This window comes from Python bivittatus, unplaced genomic scaffold (assembly GCF_059951505.1).
Source record: "Python bivittatus isolate LINGU-HERP-01145 unplaced genomic scaffold, Pbiv_v1 ctg000790_np1212, whole genome shotgun sequence".
Classification (NCBI taxonomy): domain Eukaryota; kingdom Metazoa; phylum Chordata; class Lepidosauria; order Squamata; family Pythonidae; genus Python; species Python bivittatus.
In genome coordinates, this window is record NW_028277110.1 from 6,502,738 (window position 1) to 6,515,464 (window position 12,727).

The following is a 12,727-nucleotide window of genomic DNA, read 5'->3' on the forward strand; positions in this document are numbered from 1 at the left end:
GACTAATACTCAGGTAAAGTTGAAAAAAATATTAACAGCTGTTTCCATAACTATATAGATCTCATTTCTTCATTTAGACTCAAATGCTGAATTTTTAAAAGAATACATTTCCTTACAAGCTCTACATATTCTTCCTTTTTTAGATGCCTGATGCCATTTTGGAAATGGTTCTGTTTATTGCCTGAAATCATGTCATTCAGAATAAATCACAGAAGCAGAGTGCACGCTTGTGGTTCCTTCTGCCTACTGATGGTCCTGGTGGCCAAGAGTTCACCCTGTGTGGCCTTATGAAAGGGGAAGAACATTTGCCCCCCATTACTGGGTCCCATTAAGGTCACAGCAGCTGGGGAGGCTCTGCTGCAAAACCAACCAACTGACCCCCCAACCAGCTTCTCTACACCATACAACACAACAGGGCTTTGCGCAGTGTGACTGAGTCAGCACAGAAAGCCAAAGGCAGCCTTACAGGAGGCAGCCGAGAAGGGGGAAGGATGCATGGGTGGGGGCGGAGGTCAAAAATCAAGATGGCACAACCACGTAAAACAGGAGCATGCAATTGCAGCAGCTATCTTGAGGTTTTTTGACCCCCATTCAGTGCTGGGTTATACACTGTTGCTGAAGTTTTATGTTGAAGATCACATGAAGTTTTACTTAGTTCAAAATATATGAAGGAGTCATTAACATGAGAGCACATCACTCTCATCCTGGCACTCTCACGCTTTTCAAAGAGCAGGCATCACGGCACAACTCATGCAATGCCACAGGCGCCTGTAGGAGACAAATATTCTGTATTCCATGTGAGAATGCAGAGGTTGTTCAAGATTTGGGCTACCTTGTAAGATATGGGACATCTTTTAAAAAAAAATAAAACAGGACTTCAACAGGCACTACTTAATGAAACCATGGTTGCTGAAACTTGTTCTAGCACAAGGTGGTACCGTTGAGGTGTTTGACTACAACCCCAAAATCCATGACCACTGATGTCCTAGCTTATGGAACCTGGATTCCACGACATCTGGAGGATACAAGGTTGCCCAACCTGGGCCACTGCCTAAAGATCACAGGAAGTGATAGTGCTGCCCTACGCTGCACTGGTCAGACCACACTGGAACGCTGGGTCCAGTTCTGGTCACTACAATGCAAGAAGGATGCTGAGGAACTGGAAACAGTGCAGAGAAGAACAACAAAGTTAGTAAGGGGCTTGGAGGCTGAATCCTACAAAGAGCAGTTGAAAGAACTGGGTCTGTTTAGCCCAAAGAAGAGAAGGCGAAGGGGAGACATGATAGCGATCTTCTGATATATGCAGGGATGTCACAGGGAAGAGGTTTATTCTCCCTAGCACCTGCGGGTAAGGCAAGAACCACTGGGTGGGAGTTTTACAGTGAGAGATCCAAACTTGAACTAAGTTTTAGTTGTGGCTGCTCCATCACTGGAGGCTTTCAAGAAAAGGCTGGACAGCCGTTTGTTCAGACTGGGATGAGGATTCCTGCCCTGGGCCTCCTAGGTCCAGCGCTAGGGTCGTATGACAGGCTCAGCTACGGATTCCTTCCCAAGCACAATTCCAGCCTCGGATAAGTACAGGCCTTGGATTCTGAAGGAACATTTGTTCGTACATTCTGCTATGTAAATTACATATCATGCCTGCTGTCTAATGTGCAGTCAAGTCCTCAGTTTTACTAGAAGATTACAGGTGGCTCGATTCCCATGTTAAAAGCAGCACCAATGTAACACTCTTACTCAGTGCTGACCAAAATGATAGTGGCCTTTCCTAAGGTTTATATTTTTTTCATTGGTGCCAACGGACAAAGAATAGCGAAGGGGAAAGACAATACAGAATGCTCTATCATCAAGAAATGCCAAAAAAGTACTGTAACATAAGTCAACTCATACTTTAAAAGCTGATCAAGGCATACCTTAAAAGTAATCAAATAGTTGTCTTTAGAAATTAGGCAGAATAGTTATTCTTTATTCTTTATAGACAGGTTTTTACATTGTCATTTTTTTTAAAAAAAACAAAGCATAAATGCAAGGGATTAAATTTAGACACTGACAGTCCAGCAGCTTGGCACTGTCTAGATGCTTTCTGAGCGATGGACAAACGCTCCCATTCACCACCCAACCGCGATGCAGATTAGATGTGGCACTGGGAGGAGATGGTCCAGATGGTGCGGAAGGGGGTGGCTGACCATCTCTTCACACAAAGAAGGTATCTCTGCAAGGCGCTGAAAGGCAAACAGCTGCCAAACGCAATCCAGAGGCCAGATAAGGAGCAGCCAGCAGCCCCGGCATGGCTTTTTCTAAGCTCAGGAACTGGCATACCAAGGACAGCAGAGGAATTTAACCTCATCCTCAAGAATCGGTATTCTCAATTTTCTTCTAAGGAGTATCTGGGCCAGCTGATAAATACAGACTTCCTGTAAGTTTCCCCATGCAGGATTTCAATTTATTAATGTGCCACCTGTATTAATAAAATGGCTGCAATTCCTATGTTACGTTAAACCAGGATTCTCAGCCAAGAGTTCCTGAATCAAGGCTTGATTCACATCAGCAACTATGCTTTCTTAATCCAAGTTTAAGTTGTGTGAACTCAGGTTTTGCTCACAGGTAGCTGGTTGGGCAGCTCCCTTTAACCACTCACGGGGCAGAAGAGAAGAAATGCAGCCGTCGCTCCCCCAGGCCAGAGCCAGCCGGCTCTTGGAATCCAGATTCCCGGAGGCTGCTGCGAGGATTGAGGGTTGCTCTTTGTGGCAGGGAGCAACAACACCGAACCCTTCTTCACCATGACCAGAGATAAGAAACCGGGCAAAATAAACTGAATAAAAGAACAGTCAAACAATCCTCAAAACAAGACACTGCCGATATCAGGCCATGGACCTTTTGCTTAAAGACTGATATGGCACAGCCTAACTGCAAAAACCCCAAAACTCTGCATAGGTAATTTCAGGGTTTCTGGTTGCTAGGATGTATCTACATAAAATTCATCGGTTTGGCTGGGCAATTTTTTAATGAAGTAGCTCAGAACAGAGATCTAAATAAAATGTACGCAACAAAAATACGCTTTCAAGAGCCCATGTCTCCAGATCCCCGTGGCGCTTCGTTGTATTTGCCTCCAAGGCTGCTGGAGTGCGAGCGCCGAAGCTCTGGAGAAGCACCTTTGCCAGTAAAGCCTCTGCCTTTCTCTGGCAGGTGGGTCAGCTTATTCTGAAGCTTATGCCCTCTGTCTAATAGCCCCCTTGGCCTTCTCTACCACTATGGATAGCCCGCTGGCACAGCACAGGAACCCAGCCTACTCGTGATGGCAATCCCCCTTTTGGTTTCAATGTGTCCCATAAAGTTAAGGACAGCAGCAAAATTAATCCTGAGTCGGAAGGACAGAGACAGTTGCCAGATTTGGCTTTGATTCTAGGCAGTCCGGCCTCTAGCCTCAGGGCCACATTAAGGACACATCTGGGAGTCCAGAAGCTGGTCTGCACTTTCTCAGAGAGAGCTAAGTTAAGGCAGGGGCCCAGCTGCAGCAGCAGCAGCAGCAGCAGGCCTGAACTCCCGGCTTGGTCCGCATCGCTACCTTCCCTGGCAACGCTGAAGGGCTGCTCTGATCTTGAGACATCCCCACTGCCCCACTTCTGGCCCAGATTAACTCTTCCTCAGCTGAACCTCAGCAAAGCCATCAAGAGGACGTCCACGGGAAACAACCAGAGAAAACTCTGCTCGCCCAGCCCGTCAATTCACCTGCATCTTTTTAACATGCGGAATCAGCCTGGACAGCGCAGCGGAGGAGGAAGCAGCGATGGGCGCAGCACCTTTGACGCCTGCCAGATGGATCGCAGAGGCTGCTCTGGTCCTGATTTCTTGGCGGCAGTTAGAGCACCACTTGCTTGCATGTTCCCTCAAGATCGAGCTTGGCCCCCATCAAAATTTTCCCATTCCAACAAGGAAGGAAGGTTTGTTTTTCCTTGCATGATTTTGCTTCTGTGTAACAGTCAGATCAGCACGAAGGGACAGTTTGGCACTTAACCCACTTCTGTGGAGCTACTATGACAGCAAAATCAAGAGCTCAGAACGGAGCCTGCAAATGACCTGAGCTGGAAGAACAAGTGCACCAGGCCCCGGAGACCATTCACCAGCTTGGGCTCTCTGCCCTCTTCTGCAGAGAAGGACCTTGCCTCATTTTTCACACTCTTGAAACATCCAAGCTGCACTGCTGTAAGGCGCACAACATGGCGCTGCTGGGAAGAGAAGGAGGGAGTCCCAAGGGTGGAATGCAGATAACCTGTTTTGCCCTCACTGCTGGTGACGTCTTGTCTTGCAAATCAGGCAATGTATGTGCCTTGAATCACTTGGAACAGTGCTATGAGATTTAGGATCTCTTTCCTCCCCCCTCCCCATTTGCAAGGATGTCCATTTGGGCAGCAGAAAGAGGGCAGAGGTCCACAAAGACAAAAGCCATGTGATTCCCAATGAACTTTGGAGAAGCAGTTTCTAAAAAAATGGCCCTCTTCTGCTTTGGCCACATTCCTGACAACCTTTTAATATCCTATTAGATTAGAGTTCTTGGAACAACGCATACCACTGCCTCCTGGAAAAATATAGGTGTCCAGGAATCTTAAGAATTCATAGCTGGGAAGGGGGAAAAGAGAAGAGACCATACAGATTAGATTTCTGAAGGCACATGAAACATATTGCTTTTAGTCCCCTTTATCTGAATTGACTGGCAACTTCGTTTCGCACATCACCGAGATGTAAAGGGATAGCCTTTTTTCCCCTCTAGCGTGTTCATTTCACTGGCAACCCTGTAATGACTTAATGCCTTTTGAAGCAGCAGCAGCCCTTCTGCTCCAGCCATCACACATCAGCATGTTAAAAGCAACTGCAGGGTCCAATTCAATACTTGAAATACATTGTCAATATCACTATCACCTCAGATGCAAAGCAACTTGAGTGATAAAGAGGGGTGGGATGGGATTATTATTGCAAGGAAATTGGAGAGACACTGCATTTTGACTGCTAAAAAAGATGCCTCGCTTGCTGACTCTAACTTTAAAAGAGCCGTTTTGATGGTTAGCCTTGCATAATATTATTAAAACCCTTGACAAGCAGAGTTGCAGAGTTAAAAACCAGGCTATGGCAAGCGTTGGCCTTTGGAGGGAGGGAGGGAGGGGGAGGAGAAAAGTCAGCCAAGCTGTTTTTCTTCTTCTTTTACAACAGGGCTGGGCAAGCTGGAACATTCAGTCAGGGCAACAAAAATAAAGTATGGGACAATTACTTCAATTTCCCATTGTGGCCAGAGCTGAATGGGTTATTTCCTTTGCAAATCAACTTCCTCCTCTTGCAATTGTCCAGAGACAGTTGTTGAATTCCAGGGTGACATTAGAAAAAGAGCAGATTAGATGTTTTATCTAAGGCCTGGTAAATGCAGCTTCCAGGATCCCTGGCCCTTCCTCTGAAGACGTCAACCGCCATCCTGAGGCCCAACTCTCTTCGCCCGCCATGCTTCCACCAGGGCCTCTCTTGAGCCAAGTGACGCTGTGCCCAGACTCAGGCCAGGGTCTCTTCCAGAAGGCAACCTGGCTCTTGAAAAGAGGGAGCCCCAGGGAGGAGCAGCCAACTGTTCCTAGTTCAGATCTTTCCTTTGCAGGAAACTGTCTTACACCGGAAGTGCTCCACGTCTGGGCAACAGTCTATGCAAATCAGGATCATCCTGACCGACCCAGAAAGGCACGCCAGGTTAGGCACCGGATCAAAAGCAGCAAGAGCTCCTTGGCATCTGTGGTTCCAAGCAGGCATCCCATCAACTCCAGCATTATGGTCTCCATAGAAATTTCCAACATTACTCTCTCCACTAACAAATTTAGGTGGCCCTTTTCCAGTGAAGCAAAACAGGATCACTTACAGACACAACAGAGCTTGCAACGGCTCTTTGTTTCCAAGTTAAGGCTGACGCTTGGGCCAAATGGGAAGGTTTTTAAAAAGGTAGGTATGTTTTTGGAGTCAAGCAAGCTTTCTTTGGTAGCGATGTGTATTGTTGGGGGGGGGGCGGCGGCAGCACTTTGAGCAACTCCTTGTGCTGGTCTCTGAGGCTCTGAAAAAAAGACACGACCAGCTGGACTTCTCTTGCAAAATGTCAGGGGAGAGGGGGACTTGAAGCTGCCAGTGACCGTGCCCAGCTATGAAAGCCAACTCTTAAACCCCCCAGGTATTATGCTTTATTATTTTTCTTTATCAATTGCATTTGTACCTGCTTTTTCACTCAAAATAATACACACACCGCAACCAATAAATGACAGGCCAAACAATAAAGCTAATATTGAAAACAACTGGGATAAAAGCAACCGTCCGATTAAAGCCTGCTCCAGAGGGAGGAAGCAGGGCTAAAGAACACACATCCACTGGGTGTCCTGAGATGCCGACAGCAGAGGCAGCAGTTCTTCTCTGGGCTTTAAAGCTAAGCAGGGTTGGGCCTGGTTACTGTTGGATGGGAGACACCAGGAAATTCCAGGGCTGGTGGCTAGACTGGAAAAGTTGAAATAACTTCCCAGTAGAAGGCAATGACACACCACTTCTGCACTGTTGCCAAGGAAACCCCAGAACATTTTCCATAAAGTCACCAGAGATGAGCTCAACTTGACAAAAACTTTACCTTTTATACATATCGAGGTATTTCCTTTATGGAAATGACAGATACTTAGGAAGCCCAAAATGAAGAGGCACTCGGTCAAAAATGCGAGCGTGAACAGCATTCCGCTGAAAGAGGCGATTAAATACCACAAAGCAAACCTTTTGGGTCTGCAGAAGGAAGACAAGCTCTTTGCTCCTTTGACCGGTTCCTATTCAGGACGTGTCCTTCCATGGGAAAGGGGCAAGTTCCGACTTCAGGTGCGTGAAGACGGACTCTCTTGGAGGCCCCGAAGGGCAGATCGCGCAGAGCTGCAATGACCGATTCTTTGGGATCGCAAGACTCTTAACACATTAACCGGTTTGCTTATACTTACTACAGCTCCCTTCAAAGGGAATGAATGAACACAGCCACCAAGACTGAGTATTTCTGACTCAGGTGGCTTTAAATCCAGCAAATTTTATTCAACATGCATACTAAATGTTATTGCTATTATACTATTAAAAACATACTTTTGCAATTAAGGATGTACTTATTACGGCAGGAGCCAACTAATCTGTGCCCTTCCAGGGCCCCTCAAATTGCATTACGGGTATTCCTCAGGTTAGGACCACCTGTTCAGCAACTGTTCAAAGTCACAATGGCGCTGTACAAGGGGGACTCACAACCAGTCCTCAAAGTTCTGGCCGTCGCACCACCCCCATGGTCATGCGATCGCGATCTGGGCACTTGGCAACCGGGTCGCACTTACGATGGTTGCAGTGCCCCGCAGTCATGCGATCGCCATTTGCGACCTTCCCTGCCGGCTTTCCATAAGCAAAGTCAACGGGGAAGCCGGCAGGGAAGATCGCAAGTCGCTCCTGCCACTTTTTCTCCTGAAGAGCCCCTGGGCGGCATTGGGGATGTTATACTCCATAGCACCTACCCACGGCACCCACCCACCTGCCCATACTCTGTAGTGCCTGCTTGCCTGGGACGTGGTTTCAGTGCCTCTTCCCACATGGCAGTCCCATGAGGTCCATGCTTAATGACCCACGCGGTCCTCACCCACTACAGTCAGTCCTCAAAGTTGCGGACTTCACAGCATCCCCGGGGTCACGTAGTCACAATTCAGGTGCTTGGCAACTGGCTCACAGTTATTACAGTTGCAACATCCTGAGGTCACATGATCACCATTTGCAACCTTTTCTGCTGACTTCCCACAAGCAACATCAATGGCTTCCCGACAGGGAAGGTCACAAGTTGCTCCTGTAAATCGCTCTCACTCCCGCTGCTTTTTATCCTGCGGAGCCCTCAGGTGGCATGGGCATCTCATACTCCACAGCGTCCACCCACCCGCACTCCATAGCACCTGCCCATCCGTATTCTGTAATTGCCTGGGACGCAATTTCAGTGCCTCTTCCCATGTCATGATCACGTGAGGTCCTTGCTTAACAGCCCATGCGGTCCTCACTTAATGGCAGCAAGCAGGACTGCCAGGATTGCTATTGCTAAGCAATACAGTCATGTGGCATCACGCTTTATGACCACGTTGCTTAGCAATGGAAATTCCGGTCCCATTTGCCATCATACCCCAAGGACTACCTGTACTCATATCCCGCTATGAACCCAAGAATCAGGGTGGTGTAGTGAGGAAGGTGTTGGACTAGGAGTAGGGAGACCCAGGTTCAAATCCCTCCTTGGCCACAGAAACTCTCTAAGGTGACTTTGGGCCAGTTCTTCAGCCCAAGAGCCAGGATGGTGTCCTGGTGAAGGTGATGGATTGGAGCAGAGAGACCCAGGCTCTCCACCCTCAGCCATGGAAGCTACTTGGGGGACTTTGGGTCAGTCCCATTCTCTCAGCCCAGCCTACCTCACAGGATTGTTGCTATGGAGAAGACTAGGGGGATGGAGTGCTATGTATGCTGCCTCCAAACAAAAACCAGAAATCTAACCAACACTTTTAGTATTATTTAAAGATGCCTATCTTGCTTTTCTGCCTAATAAGGGGGCTGACTGAAAGTGAGACAGAACACAGATACAAGGAGGTTCTTCTAAGCTGGCTTTGTACAACGTCAACTAAAATGTCTTTGGGAAGTTGTCGATCTTCCAGCCATTCTCTTGATAAGTTGCATGACTCAAGCCCTCCCATTCCACTGGCTGACAGGTCTTATAGTCAGGGTGTTCCTCCTGACGTCTAGCCTGAACCTCCTTCCTGTAATTGTAATCCACTGGCTCTGATCCTACCCGGGGGGGGGGGGGGGGGGCAACAGAGAACAAGTTCACTCCTTCTTCTACATGACAATGCTTCCAATATTTGAAGTCTGCTATCATCTCTCCTCTCGGCCTTCTCTCCTGTAGGCTAAACATATCCCAAACCTTTAACCATAGGATTGGGTTTCCAGATCCTCCACCATTTTGGCAGCCCTCCTCTGAACTCCCTTCCCTGCAGTTTCAGCTCCTTGGTTTTGATCCTGCCCTCTGGGGTGGCAGAGAATAAATCTGCTCCCTCTTCTGCATGAGAATCCTTCAGATATTTAGAGATTGCTATCATATCTCTCCTTAGCTATCTCTTCTGTAGGTACGCATACTCAGATCCTCCTAACTGTCCCTCATAGGACTTTGTTTCCAGACTCATCATCTTAGCAGCCTTCCTTTGGATTCACTCAATTTGTCATTGTTCTTTTTGAACTGTGGTGCCCAGAACTGGACACAGGACTCCCACGGGGATCTGATCAGGGCAGACTTGAGGGGAACAACCCAAGCAAGGTGTTTTAAATGATGCAGTTCATTCTTGGCCAGTCATCTTACCTGATCAAAGAGCTGCTTCCCAGTTGTATTGGGCTGAATGGCAAATTCCAGCTCAGCGTCCATGGTGGTCACTCGCACACTAATCTGGAATTAGAAGGAAAAAACAATTAAAACTCCAGGACACCACACAAAACACAGAACAGCCTCAGCCAGAAGACAACCCCTTAACTATGAATGGGAGCATACCATCAAACGCCCACTGAAAATGTCGTTTAAGGGTGACGACGAGGTAATCTGGGGCTGGGGCTTACGACTGTTATTTTCTCCAGGAGGCAGGCTGGGAACTTTACACAGCTGGGCAAAGACAATATTTCCAAGATGTTTTTCACATCTTTCAAGAGGCAGGATTTTTGAAGACTGTTTTACCTGTGTAAGCCTTACATACTGATCAGGTGTGGTTTGGGGTTGAAAAAGAGGGGGAAATGATAGCACCATAGTTTGCCAGGAAGCATTGGCCACATTCACCCCACAGGTTACAGTAGAGGGTTTTGGAGTACTGGAGGGAACAGAATTCAGAAGAGTGAAACAGCCTGAAGGATAAAGTATGAGGCAGTCATATATGGAGAAAAATAATAACATGATGATCAAGCAGAGCAACACACCCCACTAAGTCCTTTCAGTCATGATTTCACCTTCCATATTTCCCAATCACCAAGCCAGACAAAGTGAGGATTATGGGAGGGACTTGAAGTCTGACTCATCTGTGAGGCAGCCCATTAACTAAGTGCCACCTAAGCTTTCCATGTGCAAATGTAGGGGCTTCTCTGGAGCTCCAAAACCCTACCCATCTCTTTTCTTTTTAACCTCTCTCCAAGGACAATGAAGTCACAGATTATTTCCAATGCAATTTCCATAGGACAGCCCACCCAGCCACCCAAAAGCTCTTTTTGTGTTTGTACAGAATTCTAACTGTGCAACTAAATATTTACAGCAATATAAGGATATGCATTGTAATCTGAAAGATCCCACAGAGTTTGATTCAAAAGTTAGGCTGTAATTGCATCAGGCACCAGAATTAACAAATCATATATTTTGGAAGTGACAGTTCTGCAGAAGGTCCTCCTTAGAAATGCTGTTTTCCTCTAGCATTATAACCCTAAATAGTCATGAAATCCAGCCTTCTTGCCCTTTTCAAAGGGAGGGCTGAACTTCCTCTGCCTGGTAGAAGTCCTAAAACAGATTTCTCCCCACCACCCCACCACTCTACTCCAAGGAAAAGGAACAGCAGAAAAGACACTCCAAGCAATTGCCACAAGAAGCCAGCCCCTTTGCAGTTAAATCTAGCCGTTTTTGAGCCTTCCCACCCCTCAGCCGTTTGGTGTGTAATATCCCAACACATCTGGAGGGTGCCAGGCTCGGAAAGATACCCTAAACTCTAAGCCAACTCCCGCGTCTTACTTCTCTGGTAATGCTATTTTGGAACGCGCACCCAAGATATGTTATCTTCCTGCAGTCTCCAACCTTTCTTTGGGCGAGTGGGAACACTGGGAACGTGTCGGAATTTGCTCTCCTGAACTACTTCTTCCCAACTCACTCAGATATTATTTGTCAGATTCCTGTCTCTCTTATCAATTGCTCCAGGTGGCATACATAGCTCTCCCTCCTCCAATTTTTCCCCACAACAGCCACCCTGAGAGGCCAACCTGCAGAGAGCGTGCCTGGCTCAAAGCTTCCTTGAGAGCATCTACAACCGAGGATGGGTTTGAACCCAAGTTTCCCCTGCCGCAGCTCTGCTCCTCTTCCTCTTCTTTCTGGGCAGAGGAGCAGCCTTCCAAACCAAACATGGGTTGGTTTCTACAAGTGTCTAGGAGACTCAGGCGTTCCTGGAAATAGGGCAGTGCTGAAGGCTGGGGTTTCCCTCTGCAGACTGCCAATTTTCCATTGCTATTTAAACATCGTGGCTTATGTATAGGTGTGCGTGCACAGGGATACGTGTGTGCCCGCAGATGTAAATAAAGCCGCTGCAAGGCAGAAGCTGGTAAGCACCAAGGAGCTGTGGCCCACCGGGAGCCCAGCTCCACTAGGGTGGTCTCTGGGTGAAAGCGCAGGACCTCTCCGCCGTTCCGGAGCCAAGAGCCACTTTTCCAGGGAGACCTGCAGGCTGGGCTTGCCTCGGATGAAGCAGAGAGAGTAACTGCCCCCTCGCAGGAGGAGCTGAGCCAAGGGGGTGGCCTGAGCCCCAACACTGAGACCAGAGCGTTGAGGGGGAGAGGGGAAGGGGGGTGCTGCCGTGCCTTCTTCACCAGCCCGGGCAATCAGCACAAAAGGTTGTCACTGGATTCTTGGCTCAGTTTGATCCGTCTGGTAAAGTTAAAGGCAGCCTCTGTTGGCATCTGCCTGCCTTCTCCAGACAGATGGGCCTTGTACTTCTATAAAGAAGCCAAAAGCAACCCCCTCCCTCTTGAAACCGTGAAACAGAAAAAGGGCTTCTGCAGCCAGCGGGAGGGGGGGGGGAGGAGAGAAGAGGAAAAACAGCCCAGAAATTTGCGAGCCACTCAGTCCTCCAAACCCCACGGCAGCCCAAAGCCCAGCAGCTGTTACTGGGCCTGATGCACACAGCAGCTCGGCCCGCAGAGACAACGCGGTTGCAGAAGCAGGAAAGAAATCCTCTGCTATCTAAGCATCAGAGGCGTCCAGCAGAAGTCATCACATCATGGGCACAAGTGGGCAGCCGTAGAAGTTGAAAGTATACATTATAAAATGCGCAAATGCCATGACTTACGTAAAATAAGTCAGCTGTGATCATGTAATTTGTGCTAGCTGCGTGATTACATTATTTTGAGCGTGACTTCGTTTCCCCCCACCCGTCCCCTGCAAAGACCCGTGTTAAGCATACTGCCCTTTAAAGAATTAAATAATTAACTCAAAGACGCTGTGGCTTGGCAAAAACCTATTTTCTTTAGGAGAAGAATTCAAAACACCTTTCAAGACCCATCAGGACTGAATGCTGGGCCAGAGACAGAGCAACAACACGGGAAGCCACTGGCTCAATTCTAGCCACTGCTACAAGCACAGTGAGCTTGTCTGGTGAACTATGATAAACCATGGTTTGTTTGTATTGTCAAAGGCTTTCACAGCCGGCATACGATGGCTGGTGTGGTCTTCCGGGCTGTGTGGCCGTGTTCTGGAAGTTTTGTTTCCTAATGTTTCACCAGCACCTGTGACCGGCATCTTCAGAGAGCAGGAGCACAGACAGGAGCAGTTCTCTCTGTGCCCAGGGTGATGTGACCCTTGTCCAGGGTAACGTGACTCTGTGCCCAGGGTGATGAGATTCACAAACACCAGCACAGTTTCAATAAAAAAGAGGAGAGTCTAAAAATCAAC

General features: G+C 47.9%; 1 protein-coding gene across 1 annotated transcript in view; it reads right to left on the reverse strand.

Moving 5' to 3' along the window:
* The window catches only part of MSN (moesin), a 60,306-nt gene that overhangs the window by 18,871 nt on the left and 28,708 nt on the right, over window positions 1-12,727 (reverse strand). The window contains exon 2 of the mRNA XM_088129250.1: window positions 9,404-9,487. Within this exon, the coding sequence (XP_087985376.1) occupies window positions 9,404-9,487 (84 nt within the window). The remainder of the gene's footprint in view (window positions 1-9,403; window positions 9,488-12,727) is intronic.